We start from the raw sequence: 21,727 nt of genomic DNA, 5'->3' as shown, positions 1-21,727 counted from the left end.
TTGCAATTCGATTCCTTGCAGATTCGATTAATTTGTTTTTGACCAAATATTAATCGAAAGTATTCGGACAAGATGGAAAATTTAGGTTGATAGGGGGTAAGGCAAGAGCATTGGTAGATTGATTGCGCATAGTGTTACACTATAACAAACCGTGCAATGCTGTGGTTCAATCGATATTCAATAGATTCCCTGTTGGAGTATTTTGGAAATTGATGCGCAGTGTGTGCTGGAAATCGATTCCTTCTGAAATGTTTCTTTTCAGACAGGAATCGATCATTCTGGAACATTGGGTGGAAATTCATAGCCAGCTTAAGCTGCTGTCTATCTGCACCAACTCATTGGCCTCGATTCACTAAAGGGTGCTAACCTAGTTAGCACGCCTAAAAGCTTTGGACGTGCAAACTAGGGTGCTAAGTGTAACGATTGGTGTCAGCACGCAGAGAGAATCTGATTATTGGTGATCTGCAGTATCACCAAAAATGCAGATATATACCTGATTATTGATGATCTGCAGCATCACCGATAATACAGATATATTGCTAACCTCTGGACACCTATAGGTATGTGAGTGTTTGGTGTAACAGTAATACTTTGAGCAATGCACCAGCAGTGCTGGAATACTGCTCGGGAAGGCACAGGAACCTTTCAGCAGCCTGAGGCTCTCCAAGGGGAGGAGTCAGGCTGGAGGTAGGAAGGACCAGGGAGTGAGTGACACCCGAAGGTGGATGTCACTATCTGGTCTGGAGACTATCTCTTAAGGGGAGAGATAGCTCTCGAGGTCGGGCACGCCTGGTCGGTAACACACTGACAGATAAAGTACAAAGACAGAAGGCTGATTCGGTATCCGAGTCAAGCAGGGTCTGACAACGGAATATCAGATATACGAGGTACCGAATCAGAAGACAGAGGAGTAGTCAGAAAAGCTATAAGTCATAACATATATCAAACAATGCCTATTCTGGGTGCGAGGTCCTTGGTCTTAGCACCCCGGAACTAGTCTGAAGAATACACAGATGATAATACAGTATTCTCTAGACTGGGTGCGAGGTCCGTAGTCTCAGCACCCTGGAACTAGTCTAAAGTATAACACAGATGATAACACAGTTCCCTAAGCTGGGTGTGAGGTCCTTGGTCGCTACACCCTGGAACTAGCTTAGGCATAAACAGAATACAATTCAAATAATCTGGCTAAGTGTGAATTCCCAGGTCCACCTGGTTCTAACACACTGTAGGATCTGACTAAAGGTCTGAGTGCCAATCAGGAGTCCAGCAGGAATCAGCTGATCATCCTGATCAGCTGACACATCTCCTGCTGGCATAAAGGTCCTGACTTCTGGCACGCGCGTGCGTAGCTCTAAACCTGTGTGAACTAACAGGCTCAGCCACACCAGCTGCACGCTGCTGCGTGCAAACCGCCGCACTGGACGCAGAATCAGCCGCCTGCTCAGTAGCACTCGCGGCGGCATTTCCGCAATCTCTCACAGTACCCCCCGAGGAGTGGACTCCGGACATCTCCTGCCAGGTTTCTCAGGATGTAAGTTATGAAACTCCTTTTTCAACTCCTCTGCGTGCATGCGACATTCTGGCACCCAAGTTCTCTCCTCAATGCCATACCCTTTCCAATGCACTAAATACTGCACGGAGTTCTGCACAAGCCGGGAGTCTAGAATCTTCTCAATTTCATATTCAGGTTGGTCATCAATCAACACAGGAGGGGGGGGGAGCGGAATCCATGTGCACTGCCGGCTTGAGCAAGGACACATGGAACGATCTCACACCTCGCATGCTGGTAGGGAGATTGATGGCATAAGTGACATCATTGATTTTCCTGGTCACAGGAAACGGACCCACAAATCTGGGACCTAACTTGGGAGACAGTTGCTTCAAAGCCAAATGTCGTGTGGACACCCAAACCAAGTCACCTGGAAGGAATTCCCATTCTATGGAACGTCTCTTATCAGCTTGTTTCTTCTGACTCTGAAAGCCCTCCTCAGATTTTGTTTTACCATTCCCCAAATCTGCTTCAAGGACCTCTGCCAATCTTCTAGGGCTGGAAACGGGGTGGCAGCCACTGGTAATGGGGTGAACTTAGGTGACCTTCCTGTTACCACCTGGAATGGAGAAAAACCTGAGGAGGAGCTCTTCAAGTTGTTGTGTGCAAATTCTGCAAATGGCAGGAATTTGACCCAGTCAGTTTGAACGTCTGCCACCTAACATCTCAGAAACTGTTCCAGAGACTGATTGGTTCTCTCGGTCTGGCCATTGGTCTGTGGGTGGTAGCCTGATGAGAAAGATAGCTCCATGTCTAACTGATGGCAGAATGCCCTCCAAAATTTTGAAACAAATTGGACTCCCTGATCTGACACTATATTTTCCGGAATACCATGTAGCCGGAAAATATGTTGGATGAAGAGCTCAGCCAATTCCTGAGCCGAGGGGAGTCCTTTCAAGGGGACAAAATGGGCCATCTTGCTAAAACGACCGACTACCACCCAAATGACCGTCATGCCCTCAGACCTGGGGAGTTCGCCCACAAAATCCATGGACAGATGGGTACATGGTTCACTCGGGACTGGCAATGATTGCAATGTCCCAACAGGTGCCTGACGGGAGGGTTTGCTCCTAGCACACACTGCACATTCTCTTACATATTCCTTGCAGTCAGTTGTCAATGACGGCCACCAGGCACATCTCGCAAAGAGGTCCTGAGTTCTGGTGGCCCCAGGATGCCCAGCATTCTTGTGGGAATGGAACAACTGCAGTATTTGTAAACGAAAAGGTAATAGTACAAACATGACCCCTTCAGGCTTTCCCTCAGGTACATCCTGTTGGAACGGACTCAACGTTTTTGTCCAGTCCCTCCAGGTCTCAGTGGCGGCTAGAACCACTTTCTGAGGAAGAATGGTTTCTGGGTCTGAGGGCTGTGCTGTCTCGGGTTCAAAGCATCTGGACAAAGCATCAGCTTTGATGTTCTTACTACTAGGGGTATACGTGATTACAAATCTGAATCTTGAGAAAAACAATGACCACCGGTCCTGTCGGGGGCTAAGTCTCTTAGCACCCTCAATGTACTCCAAATTCTTGTGGTCCGTATAGACAGTAATGGTGTGTTCTGCACCCTCTAGCCAATGTCGCCATTCCTCAAAGGCCAACTTAATGGCTAGAAGTTCCCTATTGCCTATATCGTAGTTCTTCTCTGCAGGTGAAAACCTACGTGAAAAATAGGCACAAGGGTGTAACTGTTCTTGCAACCCGGAACGCTGAGACAGCACAGCCCCTACCCCTACCTCTGAGGCATCTACCTCCACGATAAAGGGGAAGGCAGTGTCGACATGTCTCAAAATGGGTGCAGTACAGAACAATTTCTTTAGCGTAGAGAAGCAGCATGGGCCTCAGGGGACCAGTGGTGAGTATCTGCCCCTTTCTTTGTGAGACTGGTGAGAGGAGAAATCACTGTGGAGTACCCCTTTATGAACCTCCTATAGTAGTTAGCGAACCCCAGGAACCTCTGAAGCCTTAAATCACACAGGTTGAGGCCACTCCAAAACAGCTGAAACCTTTCCTGGGTCCATAGAGAGGCCAGAGGTTGAAATTATGTACCCCAGAAAGGCAACAGAGGTCACTTCGAAAATGCATTTCTCCAGCTTCGCGTACAGCATGTTTTGTCTCAACTTCCGTAACACAAACTTAACATGATTTCTGTGCTCTGAGAGGTTGGACGAAAATATTAGTATGTCGTCTAGGTATACTAAGACGAATTTACCCAACACCTCTCTAAAGACTTCGTCAATCAGCTCTTGAAAGACGGCCGGGGCATTACACAACCCGAAGGGCATCACTAGGTACTCATAGTGCCCGTCGGAAGTGTTAAAGGCCGTCTTCCATTCATCACCGTTCCTGATCCGCACAAGGTTGTAAGCACCCCTCAAATCCAGTTTTGAGAAAATCTTAGCATTGGTGACTTGAGTAAATAAATCGTCTATTAAAGGCAAAGGATAGCGATTTTTTACTGTAATTTTATTTAGACCCCGATAATCAATGCAGGGCCGTAGGCCTCCATCTTTCTTTTTCACAAAAAAGAACCCTGCCCCTTCCGGGGATCGAGAAGGGCGAATAAAACCTTAAGCTAAGTTTTCTCGGATGTACTCCTGCATGGCCAACTTCTCTGGCCCAGATAAATTATAGAGATGACCTCTAGGGGGCATACAACCCGACCTAAGATCAATGGGGCAATCAAAGGGACGGTGTGGAGGAAGTTTATCTGCTGACTTGGGACAGAACGTCTGCAAATTCTGAATACTGATCTGGCAATCCCTCCATGTGAATCTTGGTTTTACCAAAGGTTACTTTCGCTAGACAATGATGATAGCAATGGGCAGACCAGCTTGTTAGCTGACCCGTAGCCCAATTGATCTGAGGTTGCCATTCGTAACACAAAAAACGATAAACTTTCTTTATGCAACACCGCTATTGTGACCCCCAAGTCTGGGGTCTGGGAAAGAGGGTGATTACTCTGCAGAGGGGAATCGTCCACTGCAGTGACCCGAATCTGTTGTTTTAGTGGGGAGATCGGAATCCCCAATTTCTTAGCAAATTCATAATCCATAAAATTAGCTGCTAATGAAGGCCTCAGTAGTCTCAGTCTTATCCTGCCAGGATATAGTGCAAGGGAGAAGGAAACGTTTATCATCTAGAGGTAATGATTGCGCGCCTAGGGTATTACCTCCGACTTTTTGGGACAATTCTGCACTTTATGACCCCCCTCTGCACAGTACAGACAGAGCTGCTCTGTTTCTCTGCGTCTCCGCTCCACCCGCGACAATCTTGACTGACCAATTTGCATTGGTTCCGGTGGAGGCGAAGCAGGTGGAGGTGGAACAGAAGGAGACGCTGCAAAGGTCAAGTATCGCATATTGTTCCTACCCCGGGTCTGTCTTTGGTATCGTACACGACGATCGATTCTGATGGCCAACGAAATGGCCTCATCGAGGGATTTGGGCTCAGGATGGCTCAACATCAACTCTGAGACCGTGTCTGACAGCCCTGATAAAAAACAGTCTAATAATGCAAATGACTCCCATCTAGCTGAAACTGCCCATTTTCTGAACTCAGCTGCGTAATTTTCGACCGGATCTCTGCCCTGCTGCAATGTCTTGAGCTTCCGCTCTGCGGTCGAGGAAATATCCGGATCATCGTAAATTATGGCCATAGCTTCAAAGAACGCCTCAACTGACACTAACGCGCCATCACCTGGCTGAAGACTATATGCCCAAGTCTGGGAATCTCATGACAATAGTGTCTTGATAAACGTAATTCTCTGAACTACAGTTCCTGAAGTACTAGGTCTCAACTCCAAGTATGACAACACTCGGTTTTTAAAGTTTCGAAAGTCAGATCTGTGGCCAGAAAACCTTTCGGGGTACAGACATACGTATGTTTGTGCTAGGAGGAGATCGCACGGTATCCACAGCCGTCTGATAAACTTGTACAGTCCCAGACAAAGCGTTGATTTGAGTCTGGTGACTGTCCAGCACTCGGGTGTGATTTTCCACCGTAGTGGTGAGTGCATCGAGACGGCTGCGGAGTGCGTCCATTTGGGTTTGGTCTGCCGTTCTGTAACGATTGGTGTCAGCACGCAGAGAGAATCTGATTATTGGTGATCTGCAGTATCACCAAAAAATGCAGATATATACCTGATTATTGATGATCTGCAGCATCACTGATAATACAGATATATTGCTAACCTCTGGACACCTATAGGTATGTGAGTGTTTGGTGTAACAGTAGTACTTTGAGCAATGCACCAGCAGTGCTGGAATACTGCTCGGGAAGGCACAGATAACTTTCAGCAGCCTGAGGCTCTCCAAGGGGAGGAGTCAGGCTGGAGGTAGGAAGGACCAGGGAGTGAGTGACACCCGAAGGTGGATGTCACTATCTGGTCTGGAGACTATCTCTTAAGGGGAGAGATAGCTCTCGAGGACGGGCACGCCTGGTCGGTAACACACTGACAGATAAAGTACAAAGACAGAAGGCTGATTGGTATCCGAGTCAAGCAGGGTCTGGCAACGGAATATCAGATATACGAGGTACCGAATCAGAAGACAGAGGAGTAGTCAGAAAAGCTATAAGTCATAACATATATCAAACAATGCCTATTCTGGGTGCGAGGTCCTTGGTCTTAGCACCCCGGAACTAGTCTGAAGAATACACAGATGATAATACAGTATTCCCTAGACTGGGTGCGAGGTCCGTAGTCTCAGCACCCTGGAACTAGTCTGAAGTATAAAACAGATGATAACACAGTTCCCTAAGCTGGGTGTGAGGTCCTTGGTCTCTACACCCTGGAACTAGCTTAGGCATAAACAGAATACAATTCAAATAATCTGGCTAAGTGTGAATTCCCAGGTCCACCTGGCTCTAACACACTGTAGGATCTGACTAAAGGTCTGAGTGCTTCCACGTAGTGATCGCAACGGCAGACAACCAGCAACTGACAAGCAAGTAGTATATATAGTTGCAGGACTCTGCCGCCCCGCCCGAACCACTCAGCCAATCAGGAGTCCAGCAGGAATCAGCTGATCATCCTGATCAGCTGACACATCTCCTGCTGGCATAAAGGTCCTGACTTCTGGCACGTAGCTCTAAACCTGTGTGAACTAACAGGCTCAGCCACACCAGCTGCACGCTGCTGTGTGCAAACCGCCGCACTGGACACAGAATCACCCGCCTGCTCAGTAGCACTCGCGGCGGCATTTCCGCGATCTCTCACACTAAGTAGTTTGCACGTCTAAAGCTCTTATTGAACGTGCGTAAAGTTTAGCACTGTGCGGTGCGCAGGAAACATCGCAACGTCTGCGTGCTAAGTACACTTAGCATGCGGACGGTGTGACTTTTCGCGCTGCACCGGTGCCTTTGCACGTGCTAAGGGGCTTTTCACTAGCGTGCTACATGTTTACATGTTTACATGTTTACATTTTCCTTAATGATATCAGCCTGACAAACAGCCTTTCAAGTCTGAGGACAAAAGCATCAATGTTCACGGCCAAGAATAGCGCTCCATGTCAGTTTGCCTTCCTAAATCCAGACCGTAATAAACTGCTCTTGATTAGACTTTAGTTGTATACATTTTCTGATGTCATGTTACCGCCAACATTTTATTTGACACAAATTAAGGCTGCCGCTGTCAGCTAGTCAAATATAATAGACTACTTTTTGTCTAATAGTATCTCCACATATATACAGTACCAAACAAATAGTTTTCTTATCATTTGGAAACCACTCAACGTTTTTGTTTTTGTATCTGAAAATGTAAATTTATCCAACAAATCTATCCTTCAAAAAGATAGAGGCGCTCTGGTTTTCTGAATGATCAGCTTTGTGTTCTCCGCACTTGATTGCCTGATGAAGCGGGATGTTGGCCCGTGAAACGCGTTGCACATCTGGAGACTTGTCTTAATAAATATCATTGTTATATTTTTAACGGCTTATTTGGCCTGATCATTATTTACCTGAGGGAGGTGCATCCACCCACCCCCTTCCTTTTAAACGGTTTTTAAACAGTTTTATCCTACTTTGGTGCCTCTGTTATATCCGTGTTTTATACATATCTAGTCCACCCTTTGGTGGAGAGGGGTTTCCCCAACCTTTTTCTATCTACAGAGAGTGGCTATTTTAAACCTGAATGGGGTCAGGTCCTAATTCTCCCCACCTGTCTGATCAGTGGTTGCCTTTGAGGTGACCCACACTTGTGAGTGTATTTCTTACACTAAAAAATATTTCAGTTTCATCATAAATACTACGTTAGATTAGGCTCTCGGTTTCCATTTTTTGTCATTAAAGCATCCTTCAAAAAGAGATCAAAGATATACTGACTTAACTGGACAATTCCCTTCATCTCCAGTTGCTGCTTATTATTTCTGCTCTAAAAGGAAGCCGAGGTGTGACACCTATTGAGGCTGCCATATTTATTTCCTTTTAAACAATACAGTTGTGTGGCATTCCTGCTGATCTTACTGGTCACTCAGTAGGGTCTAAATCACACATCTGAAACAAGCATGCAGCTAATCTTGCAGCACAATGATGTAGTGGTTAGCTTAGGCCCAGATTTACATTACAGGAGCCTATAGCCACAGATGTCCTGGCACCTTAGACTTCTTATTCTAAGACTTCTTTTAGATCTTCAATGGACCTATAGAGTTGGGCCGAACCTCCGATTTTAGGTTCGCGAACCGGGTTCGCGAACTTTCGCGGAAGGTTCGGTTCGCGTTAAAGTTCGCGAACCGCAATAGACTTCAATGGGGATGCGAACTTTGAAAAAAAAAAAAATTATGCTGGCCACAAAAGTGATGGAAAAGATGTTTCAAGGGGTCTAACACCTGGAGGGGGGCATGGCGGAGTGGGATAGATGCCAAAAGTCCCCGGGAAAAATCTGGATTTGACGCAAAGCAGCGTTTTAAGGGCAGAAATCACATTGAATGCTAAATGACAGGCCTAAAGTGCTTTAAAACATCTTGCATGTGTATACATCAATCAGGTAGTGTAATTAAGGTACTGCTTCACACTGACACACCAAACTGTTCACTGAACAGAACAGGTATGCAGTGGCGGGTTCACTGAACAGGTATGCAGTGGCAGAATCAATGAACAGGTATGCAGTGGCAGGATCACTGAACAGGTACGCAGTGGCAGGATCACTGAACAGGTATGCAGTGGCAGGATCAATGAACAGGTATGCACTGGCAGGATCACTGAACAGGTATGCAGTGGCAGGATCAATGAACAGGTATGCAGTGGCAGGATCAATGAACAGGTATGCAGTGGCAGGATCAATGAACAGGTATGCAGTGGCAGGATCAATGAACAGGTATGCACTGGCAGGATCACTGAACAGGTATGCAGTGGTAGGATCAATGAACAGGTATGCACTGGCAGGATCACTGAACAGGTATGCAGTGGCAGGATCAATGAACAGGTATGCACTGGCAGGATCACTGAACAGGTATGCAGTGGCAGGATCAATGAACAGGTATGCACTGGCAGGATCACTGAACAGGTATGCAGTGGCAGGATCAATGAACAGGTATGCACTGGCAGGATCACTGAACAGGTATGCAGTGGCAGGATCAATGAACAGGTATGCAGTGGCAGGATCACTGAACAGGTATGCAGTGGCAGGATCACAGTACAGGTATGCAGTGGGCTGAGGGCTCACTGAACAGAACAGGTATGCAGCCAGGAAGAAGTTAAGCCTAACTAATCTTTCCCTATGAGAGACTGCAGCAGCTCGCCCTACTCTCACTAATGCAGGCACACGAGTGGCCATAACGGCCGCCGCTGCCTGCCTTATATAAGGGGGGGTGGGGCTCCAGGGGCTAGTGTAGCCTAATTGGCTACACTGGGCCTGCTGACTGTGATGTAGAGGGTCAAAGTTGACCCTCAGGTGCATTATGGGGCGAACCGATTTTTTGCGAACTTTTGCCGCAAAACGTTCGCGTGCGACACCCGCACGCGAACCACCTAAGTTCGCGCGAACCACGTTCGCCGGCGAACCGTTCGGCCCAACTCTATGGACCTACAGATCTCTGCCAAACCAACCGTGTGCTGGCTGGCACAGCTGTCACCACTCCCCTACATCTCCTGCCTGGTGTTGGTAGCCACAGGCGCCTCTTAATATTAGGTTAGCCAGAGGTACTCTCAGTATTAAGTAGCGAGAGGTTCCCCTGACTGAATGGCGATTTCATCAGTGGAATGCCACGAGCAGGGCGAGTAACCTCTCTTGTACGCTCAGCTCAGGACTCTGTATAGGGAAAGGGGGATAGAGGCACTCAGGGAAGTAAGTGAGCCGCATTTCCATCATCAGGCGCCTGTAGGCACGTGCCTACATTGCCTTATGGTAAATCCACCCTTGGGTTAGCTGTCTTGCCTTGCAGAGCTTGGTGGAGTCCAAGCCAGGACACTATCTGCACAGAGTTTGTATGTTCTCCCCGTGTCTGCGTGAGTTTCATCTGAACACTCTGGTTTCCTCACACATCCAAAAAACATACAGATAAGTTAATTGGCTTCCCCCTAAAATTGGCCCTAGACTACAATACATACACAATACATACATAGACATATGACTATGGTAGGGATTAGATTGTGAGCCCCTCTGAAGGACAAGACAATATATACTCTGCACAGCGGTGCGGAAGATGTGCTATAAATACTAAATAGTAGTATGTGGTGTATGTTTGAACATTGGGTGATTGCAGGTCTAAAGTTGTGAGCACCAAGGTTTAACAAAGATTAATTTAGGGGGAAGCCAATTGACTTATCAGTAGTTTTTTTTGGGAGAAAACCGTAATGCCCAGAGGAAACCCACACAGACATGGGATAAACATACAAACTCCATATTGATTCGAAACAGTGACCTAGCACTACAAGGCAAGCATTGCTAACCACCACACCACCATGCTGTCCATGAGCCAGAGATCCTGTTGACCAGCAGTTTGCACACCATTCATAGTTAGCTGGCTATTTGTTTTTTAATGAAATGCAAGAGCAGAAGGCAGAACCGTTCACAATACCTGTCTTCCTTTATTCTTCATATAGAACAATGTAAGAGAAATTCAGGACACCTAATTATTACTGGAAAACTTTACTGCCTGCAATTATACCACATTACCAACAGATGGAGACAGTGCTCACCTGAACTGAAACATGCCACACTGATGAAAGTGGTAAGTTGTTAGTCAGAGATGGTGTGGATTGTTTATCACAGTTTGTAGGCATATCTGATAAATAAAATAGATATTATTAGTATGATTAAGCATTAGTATGACTAATATTTTAAGCAGTATTATAATACATGTGGACACATCTTCCTTAGCACTTTGCAGAGTGGTAATCATTAAAGAGAACCGTAAACAAAGGGGAGGTGGAGGGTTAATTATACATACCTGTGGCATCCTCCAGCCCCCTCCAGGCTTATTGCTCCCTCGCCATCCTTCTCTGCCTCCTGGATCTTCTGCAATTGGCCCCGGAATGTCTTTCAGTCCGGGGGGCATACTGTACATGCGTGGCCAAGCCGCTGAGACCATTCTGCACGTGTGTAGTACTACTGGCGCAGTATGCTCCCTGCCATAGGAGCATGTGTGTGGCCGGACTGCGTCTGTGCTGACTGGCCCCGACTAAAGGAAGATCCAGGAGACGGAGGAGGATGGTGATGGAAAAGCTGGTTTCAGTGTCCTGTATGATTTGATTTTTACACATGTTGTTGGGGTAGGGCAGTGTAAAGTTGTGCTTTGTGAAAGACAGATGTTTGACAGAGGTGTGTTTTAATGGAAACCAGAGATGTTTAAATATGCATCTTTTATACTTACCTGGGGCTTCTTCCAGCCCCATGCCAGACGTATTTTCTGTTGCCATTCTCCTGGGTACCTCCTTTTTTCTGCTGTGTCCCCTGGTATATATCTCAGTTGCGGCCAGTTGTGGTTCACCACACATGCGTGAGTCCCCGGGACGCACTTCTGTCGCTGGGGGCATTCTGCACCTGCAGAGCTAGTAATGCACAGGAGAAGAGCAGCCCGGGCTGTGAGATATATCCCGAGGGACACAGTGAGGAAATGGAGGGGTGCAGGAAAACACCGATGGAGTTCACAGCTGGCATAGGGTTAGAGCAAGACCCAGGTAAGTATAAAAGCTACTTATTTAAACATAGTCTAGTACACTTCAAGGTAGTTTGCATATGGGCAAGAAGAAACGAAAATGCTCATATTGTATGTAATACCAAAATAGCAACCAACCATTTACAGGGTGTTTAAAAGTAGCTTATGTAAAGGAGTGGAAGAGATTTATTGAAAAACTGAGGCAGAACTGAAACAAAAGTTGAACTGATACCCAGATCAAGGCTTTTGATTGGTCACTCTATGCAATCACTCCACTTTTGCTGTTGTTTTGCACCAGTCTTGCTCCAACTTTTTATGGACTTGTTTTAATACACATGCCCCTCTGTGACCTGAACCCATGATAATAAATCCATGTATGATTGCGGCCGCACTGCGCTTACCTGAGTACGGTGCATGGCTTCTTAGTAAAGTGAGGCTGCTTGTGCAGGGCAGCCTCCTTCTACTGGGCATGTGCAGCCCGTACTCATACAGGCCTAGTGCAGTCATGTTACCACATGTATGGGAGAGTTGCTGCAAACAGGAAGAGGGTCCCATGCAGTGTCGGTGGGGTCAGGAAGGATTTGGAAAGCCTATGGAGCACCCAGATGCTTCCTACTACTTAGGTGTTTTATTTTGTTACTTTTTTTTTAATTTTAGGTTTACTTTAAATAAATTCACAGATATAGGTAAAACTACATATAAACTAATAACTCTAGTGTTGAACTGTGTTAAAGTGGACCTAAACTTAGAACTTCCTCTCTGCTCTCAAAGACAATGACATCATAAAAACTTAAAGAAAAACATTTCTTTGTTACAGCTAATACAAATCCTGCAATACATTTGCAGAAATGTCCTGCTTTCATGGAAGCAGACATAAGGTTAACATCCTGTATACAAATTAGCTGCTTTGTGGAGGTAGCCAGCTGACACAGCGGAGATATCAAATTACACTTGTGATTGGTCACAGATGAGGGGTAATTAGACAGGCTTCACTCTCTAAGTACATACAGGGTGCATTTGTCTATGTTTTCCTTCTGCCCTGTGCAAGAGTTCAGGAACACTGTAACTATTGGAAAAAGACAGAAAAGTGTAGAGTAAAACAATACACTTTTTTATTGGGTAACCAAGTGTACTTGACAAGAGCATTTGCAAGGTTTGCAAACAGCTCAGGATGATCGCCTCATCAGACACTGTGCCTGAAGAAGTGACCTGAGCTGTCTTGAAAGCTTACAATTCTAAAACACTTAATGGGCTTGATTCACAAAGCAGTGCTAACTGTTAGCACGCTGGTGAAAAGCCCATTATCACACCTAAACTCAGTTTAGGCGTGATAAAATATACTCGCGCACAAAGTTTACGCGCGGCCGCGCGCAACGCCATTAAACCCTATGCGACGTTTCGCACGCACCGGACTTTGCGCACAAGTTTTTCCCTCAAAGCGGTGCTTACCTACTTAGTGCAATGCTTATCATGCCCAAAAGTCTTTAGGCGTGCTAACTAGGTTAGCACTGCTTTGTGAATCAAGCCCTTGGAGTCCATAACAGATATATTTCAGTTTAATATTTCTTACGGTATTTTACTCACCTATTTTAATATTGTCCCATGGTTTTGGCTGTGTTAGTGGTGCATAAGTAATGTTTGTTGGATCTGTTGTCCAGTACCCATAGAAACCACTTTGTTCTTGCTGAGAATTGCTGATAAATCTAATGACAGCAGCATTGCCTGTTGTATTTACTATGCCTGGAATTGTGCGACCACAGAATTGACCTGCAGAATAAAATAAATTAGCCTGTTAAGGTGTCTGGCATAATTCTAGTTTTAAATAAATGTAAATGTCTGAATGACTGTATTGTAGAGTGCATATAATAACATTAGCAAAATTAACCAGTAGCTCAGGAAAATAAAGATAATAAAACAAAATTAGTGGCTATCCTTCTCTTTAGAAAACATGCATTATGACACCTGTAGTGCAATGTATAAAATATGATAAATTATGTATTGTAGTCATAAAATAATTGCTGGGAAAAAAAAGACTGCAATGTTTAGTGCAACTTTTACATTTCATTGATGTTTCTCCCTTAACTGGTTCGGAATTGCCTATAGTAAAAATACGCCACACTTATGGCTGCTTAAGCCTGATGTGGTATAAACACTGGCTCCCTCGCACAGGACACAATAGCATGTCCCCACCAGCGCTAGCGACAGGTGAGCTGCGTACCAAGGTCAAGAGCCACTTTCAATGGCTCCTAACCCTGTGATCACTGAGAGCCAACCACAGTGGCCACAAAGCAAAAACATTTTTATAAAAAGGCTCTTGTCCTTAAAGGGCCAGAGCGGTGTATTCCTGAATCAGCTAAATTGAAGCATTGCTTTCTTTTTGGAAGTTTCTTCTCTGGTAAACACATGCTTTGTAAACTATGGCTTGTTATCTCAGTTATTGCACATAAACATAAAGTCAATAATGCATGGCTGGCCTTTGACCTGAGCGGCCGGAGCGGTCTCCCAAAGCGCCGGCTTCTAGGGGGGCGAATGTGCATTTAACTGGCCCTGGCCACATTTCTAACTGGCTGCGGGCTCCAAACGGGTCCGTCTATGGCTGCTTTGAGTGGTAGCCCCTCCCCCTGATGCCGCTGGGGGTGATGGGGGCGAAAACTCCAAGAAACTCCTGCTGCCTCTTGCGGAGTGTATGTGAGCCAGTAGCTCCGCCCCTTGCTCACAGGCGATGTTGGATTTCATGGATCAGCCTGCTTCAGTGAGAAATGCAGGCTGCTCCACAGATGCTGCTCTGGATTTGTCATCCCTGTCCTGACTCCTGGCCATCTTCTGTTCCCAGCAGAAAAGTAAGGTTCCCCAACTGCCTCCCTACGCTAAAGGGGGAACGTGCCTATATACACTAAAAGGGGATCTACTAGCCTATATACACTAAAGTGGGATCTGCCTAAAAACACAAAGGGGGGGGGGGGGGGTATAGTGAATCTGTCTATATACACTAAAGGGGGATCTGCCTATATACACAAGGGGGGGGGATCTGTCTATATACACTAAAAGGGGATCTGCCTATATACCCTAAATGGGGGTTCTGCCTATATATACTAAAGGGGGGGGGAGGGAATCTGTCTACATACACTAAGTAGGGGGGGGGGAATCTGCCTATATACACAAAAAGGGGATCTGCCTATATACACTAAAGGTGCCTACACACGCACTACTAAAGAGAACGACGAGTCCGTCAGACCCTCCCGCTGGGCGGTCGTTCTCCCGACAGTAGTGCGTGTGTACAGTCTGTCTGCAGACTGATAAGGCTGTTTCTGAACGATCCACACAACGGATCAGATACAGCCTTAGTAGTGCGTGTGTACGCACCTTTAAAGAGAATCTGTAACTTAAAAAAATCCCTCTGGGGGATACTTACCTCGGGACGGAGAAGCCTTTGGATCCTAACAAGGTTTCCCCCATCCTCCTCTGTCCCTCCGTTGAAGTGTCAGAGCACACCTTGTCATAAAATGCATTTTAAACCATAAGGATGCAAGAAAATACAATTTTGATAGCACTTTTTTTTTCACCAACTTTTAAGTACTTTTTCAATTGTAAAATGCCTGAAAAGTTATTTTAAAGCAAAGATGAAAATTATCTCCTAGGACAGTGATCTGCAAACTTGGCTCTCCAGCTGTTAAGGACCTACAAGTCCCTCAATGCTTTTGCCTTTATAAATTATGACTGTGGCTGTCAGACTCCTGCAATGCATTGTGGGACTTGTAGTTCCTTAACAGCTAGAGAGCCAAGTTTGAAGATCACTGTCCTAGGAGATAACTAAGGAGAAAAGGTTAATTGCATATGAGCCTGTATGCGCGTGTGTGTACACGCGCACGCGAAGAGGATAAAGGTAGAGGGGGATTGGGGCACCAAAATCTGGTTACGTTTAGGGCGCTGTGAAACCTTAGGCCCCGATCACACTTCGGGTCGAGTCCGCAAGTGTCCGGGGGCCGCAAAGAGACCGTACGGGTCTCTGCGGTGGCCACAAGTTGCCACCAGTTGGGGATCCGGAATGTATCAGTTCCGGCTACAAAAAAGTAGCCGGAACTAGATACATTGCAGTGCCAGAAAGGCACCGCAAGCATGGGGGATACCGGCGTGTAGTCCGGGCCCCCCAAGTGGCATAGGACCGCTAGAGGCTTGTGCGAATTAAGTAAGACAGATGAAACAGAAGGGGCTACCAGTAGCAACAGCTGCTCTGGTTAGCACCCACAGACAGACAGGACGATTTCCTATCGACCACCGTTGGTGACAGGACAATCACACCAGAGAGGCAACATAGACAAAACAGATAAGCAGGCTAACTGCACTAGAGGAGCTGCCTAGTGCAGTCCCCAGAATTACTCTAAGATAACTATAACAATCCAACAGGGAAGGCTGACACTCCAGGAGTGTATTTAACAAACCGTTATGACCAGCAAAGCCTTCTGGGTGCAGAAGGCTTTTATACTGCCAGCCCTCAAAGGAGACAGCTGGGCAATTTGCATGTATGCAAATCCCTCAGCAAAGCAACTCTGAAAGTTGCAAGATGAAGGCAGGTCTCTTTTCCAGAGACCTGCATCTTTCAGACATAAGGAATGGTCAAACAGCTGCCTGCCTCTGCAGCCAGCTGAGCGGATCATTACAATCCGTTTCTCCCGGGTGCGTGGGCCGGATGACCGGACTCGAAAAATAGCGCATGTTGTAAAAGTGTCCGGAGTCCGGATCCGATCCGGCTCCGTTCTGTACGGAACGGATGCGTGTGAACGTCCGCATAGACTTTACATTGCTATGCGGAACGTACGTTGCGTTTGTACAGTATACGGTCTGGATCCGATCAGGCGAATCCGGACAGCGAACGCTAATGTGAACCGGGCCTAAGGCTGGCCCTGCAATAATTCTTTCTTTGAGCACATACATTTCATCAGCATAGTTCAGGACTAATAACTGAATCCCAATTCAAATATGAATGTATCTTCATTCTTCACATTCTATCTGTACATAATTCCTTTGGAATATTTGAGGAATATTCTACTAATAACAGAAGATGCAGTAACATGGGCAGTGGGGATTTTATTCTGTTGAAGTTGAAGTTTTTTGGTGCATAAACAGAACAAATTCTAAATGGGCTAGAAGGCCCCAAATGAACACTTACCCAGACTCTCTGCTTCTTTTTGGTCTCCGTTGAAAATCTCCACATAATCCTGGCATCTTCCTAGTAAGTTTGCGATCTGAAGTTGGAAGTTTTTGAAGACGATGTGGATTTGTTTGCCAGGTTGGGCATTGATTTTCCATGTGCAGGCTTTACTTGCAGGGTAAGTGCCATTGGGCCAGTTCGGTGACATAAACTCTCCGTTGTCCGAGTTGAAATTACCTCCACAAGATGCAATTCCTGGTGAAAAATAAAATATGCGACTAGGTTGTTAATCATTCTTTATTACTATATTCTGCAGGTCATTGCTGTGATTGGATAGTGTACTGTTTACATTTTCTTAATGTAAGAGAACAGGGTTCAATAATGCCTGGGACCAGTACCTAATCCTTTAAAGAGTCCTTGGGCAAGACTCTAACGCTCCAGGATGACCTACTGAACCCATGCTTTTGGCTAGGACCCACTAGCCTAGCTCCCAACTGCCCCTCTTTTGGAGGACAGTCCCTCTTTGGGAACCCAATCCCTCTGTCCCTCTTTTTCCTCATTTGTCTCTCTTTCAGGACTGATGTACAGATCTATGTAAATATATTTAATTTTCTACTGAAAAAAATGTGTTTAACTGACTCTAAACTTTACTCCCATGTTTTAAATGTATATATTTCTTATTTTTTAACAGTAATATAAAAGAAAATTAACCATGATATAAAGGACTAGTGTGGTTTGAATTATAAAACAACATATTTTTTTAATGAAATCTTGCATAACTAGAGGTGTGCTGGGGGTGTGGTTAGAGGTGTGTCAGGGGTGGAGCTAAGTGTCAGTCTTTCGTATCTCAAAAAGTTGGGAGCTATGTCCACTTGGAGTGTTTTCCCGGTGCTTGCTGATTGTTGGCAGGGTGAAATCACATTCCTTCAAAGTCCTCCAAAAACATAGATGAAAAACACGGTTTGTGATTCCTAGTCGACCCCAGCCCTTAAAGGACGAGGTGAAAATTAACTAATGACATACACAATTGTATCAATTCTCCTTCTTCTAAAAATGAAATTTTTTAGTTATCCCGCAATTTTATTTTATATTTAAATCTACTTTTTAAGTTTTTACTGTTTCCCGGCCTCTTCTCAATGACACATTCATTGAAGAATACAGAGCTCAAATCTATGAATTATTGACCTTTTTTTATCTTTGTTCTACTCTTAGAAGCCATTTACTGCCAGGAAAGGGTTATATGGCTGCAATTCCTTATCAGTGACGGTTACCTTATAGTCCAACCCGGTCCCAACCCAAACCAAACTTGTCACTTGCATACCTGATTTTCAAGTCTTTCAAGCAGAGAAAGAAAAAAAAGGAACGCAGCATAGTTATTTGTGTGCTTGGTACTGTACATACACATGTCTATCTCATCATGTCACATGTCACCTCGGATGTCCTTTAAAGGCTGCAGCTCTCAAACATTTTAAATTAAACAGAAAAAAGTGCTATAGATAAACATTTCATCTATTTATTACAGTGTTATTTTACTGTAAATAATCTTACTTACGGTATTTTGTATTATGGTGAATGCAGGAGAAATGAAGACCCTGATGCACTAAATGGAGCAGGTAGTTTATGACAATTTTATCGATACTAATGCCAGGGGAGCAAGACCCATTAACCTACTAGCGTATTAATGAACAACTATCACAAAAAATTGAAAATGTTGAAATACATAATATGAAATGTACATTTGTTTTACAATACAATGCACTGAAAATTACGTTGTTCCTATCTACCTATCACTTACAGTAGGTAGTGGAAATCTAGTCCAGTTTTGGACTACCCCATCTCCCCATGGGGGATTGTCAGTTATTTATTAACAAAAGCACTTGGCACTTGAATGGCAATTGCTCAATCCAACTTCCAAATAGTGTGTACATGAGTAGAGAGGCTGGCCAGCACCTATATATAGATCATTTCCCAGGGGAACAAGAGGAATACTGAGAATCTCCATGAGGGGATCGACCAGTCCAAAAACCTGACAGATCTATCATCATTTTACTACCTACTGTAAGTGACAGTGACATAGGGGAAAACTTAATTTATAGCTCACTTTACTCTGGGTGAAATTAACATTGTATATGTGTGTATTTAAAAATGTACCGTTTTTTTGCAATAGTGGTTCTTTCAGCTTTACGTTACCATAGCAATGCGTCTGTTAACTCAGTAACATGTATGGTAGTATTGGGTTAATGTCCGGTGCTCCCTCAATGTTAGTAATGGTAAAATTGCTGTGTGCTACATTTTTCTGTAATGCGCAGTCTGAATACATGTAATATACTGGGCAATTTACATTATCCTATACAATAAAATGCAAGTGTCCCTGCATCATCAACTGAATGGTTGTGTGCCCCTGGCTTTTTTGTACTGAGCGTGTGCACAGCCAGGGCAGTTAGGACACAGGGCCGGATCTGACAGTTTGCTGTGTGTGGTTCACAGAGGTTCTCATTGCATTGTGGGAAATAACAGCTTTTTCCAACTGCCAAGCAAGCAGCTCCGTGTGTGCATATACTTCAGACAGTGGTGGGGAGCAAGTAAGCGGGACCTCCAAGGCCAATGCTCGCATTCGGGGTATTGGCCACCCCGCAGCCTCTCTGGCAGTCCTCTCTCGGCTATTCCCAGTCTGTGTAAGCAAAAAACGAATTCCACATCGCGTAAAAGCGTACCAGTTTATTTAAAAAGTGGTTAAAAACAGATCAGTGGTGTATAACCACTCATTGGGTCAGAAGACTTCATCAAAAAATGAAACACAGCCAGCCCCTTGTTTGACAAGCTACCTGATTCCAGGTACAGGGGTATGCAGAGATGAGATGCACTAAGCTTGTGACAAGGCGCACGCCTCTGTCATCTAGCGTCCCTCTCCGCAATATCTTACTGGCTAGTGCTCTAAAAGATACCGAGCCTACTGCACACAGACAAGCAAAGGGTATTGTCTGTGTGCAGTAGGCTCGGTATCTTTTAGAGCACTAGCCAGTAAGATATTGCGGAGAGGGACGCTAGATGACAGAGGCGTGCGCCTTGTCACAAGCTTAGTGCATCTCATCTCTGCATACCCCTGTACCTGGAATCAGGTAGCTTGTCAAACAAGGGGCTGGCTGTGTTTCATTTTTTGATGAAGTCTTCTGACCCAATGAGTGGTTATACACCACTGATCTGTTTTTAACCACTTTTTAAATAAACTGGTACGCTTTTACGCGATGTGGAATTCGTTTTTTGCTTACACAGACTGGGAATAGCCGAGAGAGGACTGCCAGAGAGGCTGCGGGGTGGCCAATACCCCGAATGCGAGCATTGGCCTTGGAGGCCTAGAAGTCTGGTGAGTCTTTCCCCGAAGGGGGGGCTTTTTCATTATATGATATATTTGCTGTGTCTAAGAAGGAAGAGGCAGAGAAGAGCGCTTAACCACTTTACTGAAGAACTATTTTGATGGTTGCACGCATCTAGGAAGAGCGCTCCCACATGATAACTATTATATGAGCAAGGACATTATACATGTGGTTACTACCTGCCAATGTGTTTTATTTAGAATTTAGCACCTGTAATATGAATGTTTGATGAATGTTTGATTCATTACCTTTTATAAAATTTTAGAGGTGACATACTTAACACCTGACTCAGCATATGAGCGCAGTATCAGGGTGCTGTAATTGTTGTGAAGTAAGCAGGACGCTTATGTGCGTGCATTGCGGGGGTGGGGGGTGGGGGTGGGGTGTAGCGGCTGTGACCTAACGCCTGTTTAACGGGCGGACTTTTTTACTAGTCTCTGATATAAAAGCAAGTGTGTGTGTTTACCGCGGGACACACTCATCTATACATATGCAGGGGCATCCTCCTGCATATCCTTTTACATGAGCCTTATGAAATGTATGCCTCATTATTACTATAGGGCCACCTGTGATTGTTCCAGGTTTTCTGTCCATCATAAATACAGCATTTCTTGTTAATGACTGATAACTGGTTTCTGAGGCTTATCTGCCTTATCTGCTGGAGGCCACAATCCCAAACCCGAGCTGTTTCCACTTGTGCGGTGGGAATCGCCGCGGAAAAAATTTGCATATGGATGTGAATTTCGCATGCGGTTGTATGCGAATTTTCATGCGAATTCGCATATGATTTCGCATGGATGACTATGTATGCGAATTTAACCATTGCAGTGCCTGTTTGCTTTTCCATTGTTTCTATGCGACATCGTATGCGAATTTGCATGAAAATTCGCATACCAAACCCGCATGCAAATTTCCTATTAAATACATTGTATGCAATTCGCGAATTCTGAGGGCTCTGCTATGCAGATTTTTTCTGCACAGAAAAACACTCAGAAATACTGACAAGTGGAAACAGTCCCATCCACTTGTATTGCTCATGCGAATTCGCATGCAAGATGCGCATGCAAATTCGCGATAGTTGAAACGGGCCCTCAGGCTTTGTTCACATTAGCAAAAGCAGACGTCCGGGCCGTGCATTCAGAACGCAACGCGTACGAACGCACGCCATCCGCGTTTGTATGCGTAGCGTGGACAGCCACGCGTTTTGGGAAAAAATGCGTGCAGCATGCGTTCCCGGACTGCACAGGTCCGGAATGCATACAGGGTGAACATCAGACAGTGCAGTCTATGCACTGTCTGATGTTGTGCGTGTCGGCCTCCTGCATGCGTTCCCGAAACGCGGATGGGAACGCGTGCAGTGTTAACGGGGCCTAATGAAGGTAGGCTTTACTAGCTTATAAAGACCAGCAAGAGCACCGGTGATATCAGCTCCATACTTGGGCTAGATTTTGTGTGATTTCACTCTTACTGAGAAGCTTGCAGTTTATTTTTAATTTTTATCTACCCCTGACATGTTTCAGTGGATGCTATGTGTATGGGACTTGTAGTAGTAGTAGTAG

General features: G+C 45.2%; 1 protein-coding gene across 1 annotated transcript in view; it reads right to left on the bottom strand.

Annotated features, from left to right (window-relative positions):
- Positions 1–21,727, bottom strand: part of LOC137571338 (ovochymase-2-like) — a 142,522-nt gene that overhangs the window by 18,916 nt on the left and 101,879 nt on the right. Inside the window, exons 21-23 of the mRNA XM_068280337.1 lie at positions 16,813–17,049; positions 13,230–13,412; positions 10,687–10,772 (exon numbers count right to left, since the gene is read on the bottom strand). Of these exons, the coding sequence (XP_068136438.1) occupies positions 10,687–10,772; positions 13,230–13,412; positions 16,813–17,049 (506 nt within the window). The remainder of the gene's footprint in view (positions 1–10,686; positions 10,773–13,229; positions 13,413–16,812; positions 17,050–21,727) is intronic.

This window comes from Hyperolius riggenbachi, chromosome 1 (genome assembly GCF_040937935.1).
Source record: "Hyperolius riggenbachi isolate aHypRig1 chromosome 1, aHypRig1.pri, whole genome shotgun sequence".
In the NCBI taxonomy this organism is placed as follows: domain Eukaryota; kingdom Metazoa; phylum Chordata; class Amphibia; order Anura; family Hyperoliidae; genus Hyperolius; species Hyperolius riggenbachi.
The sequence above is the reverse complement of the archived record's forward strand: the minus strand, read 5'-3'. Positions and strand labels throughout refer to the sequence as shown.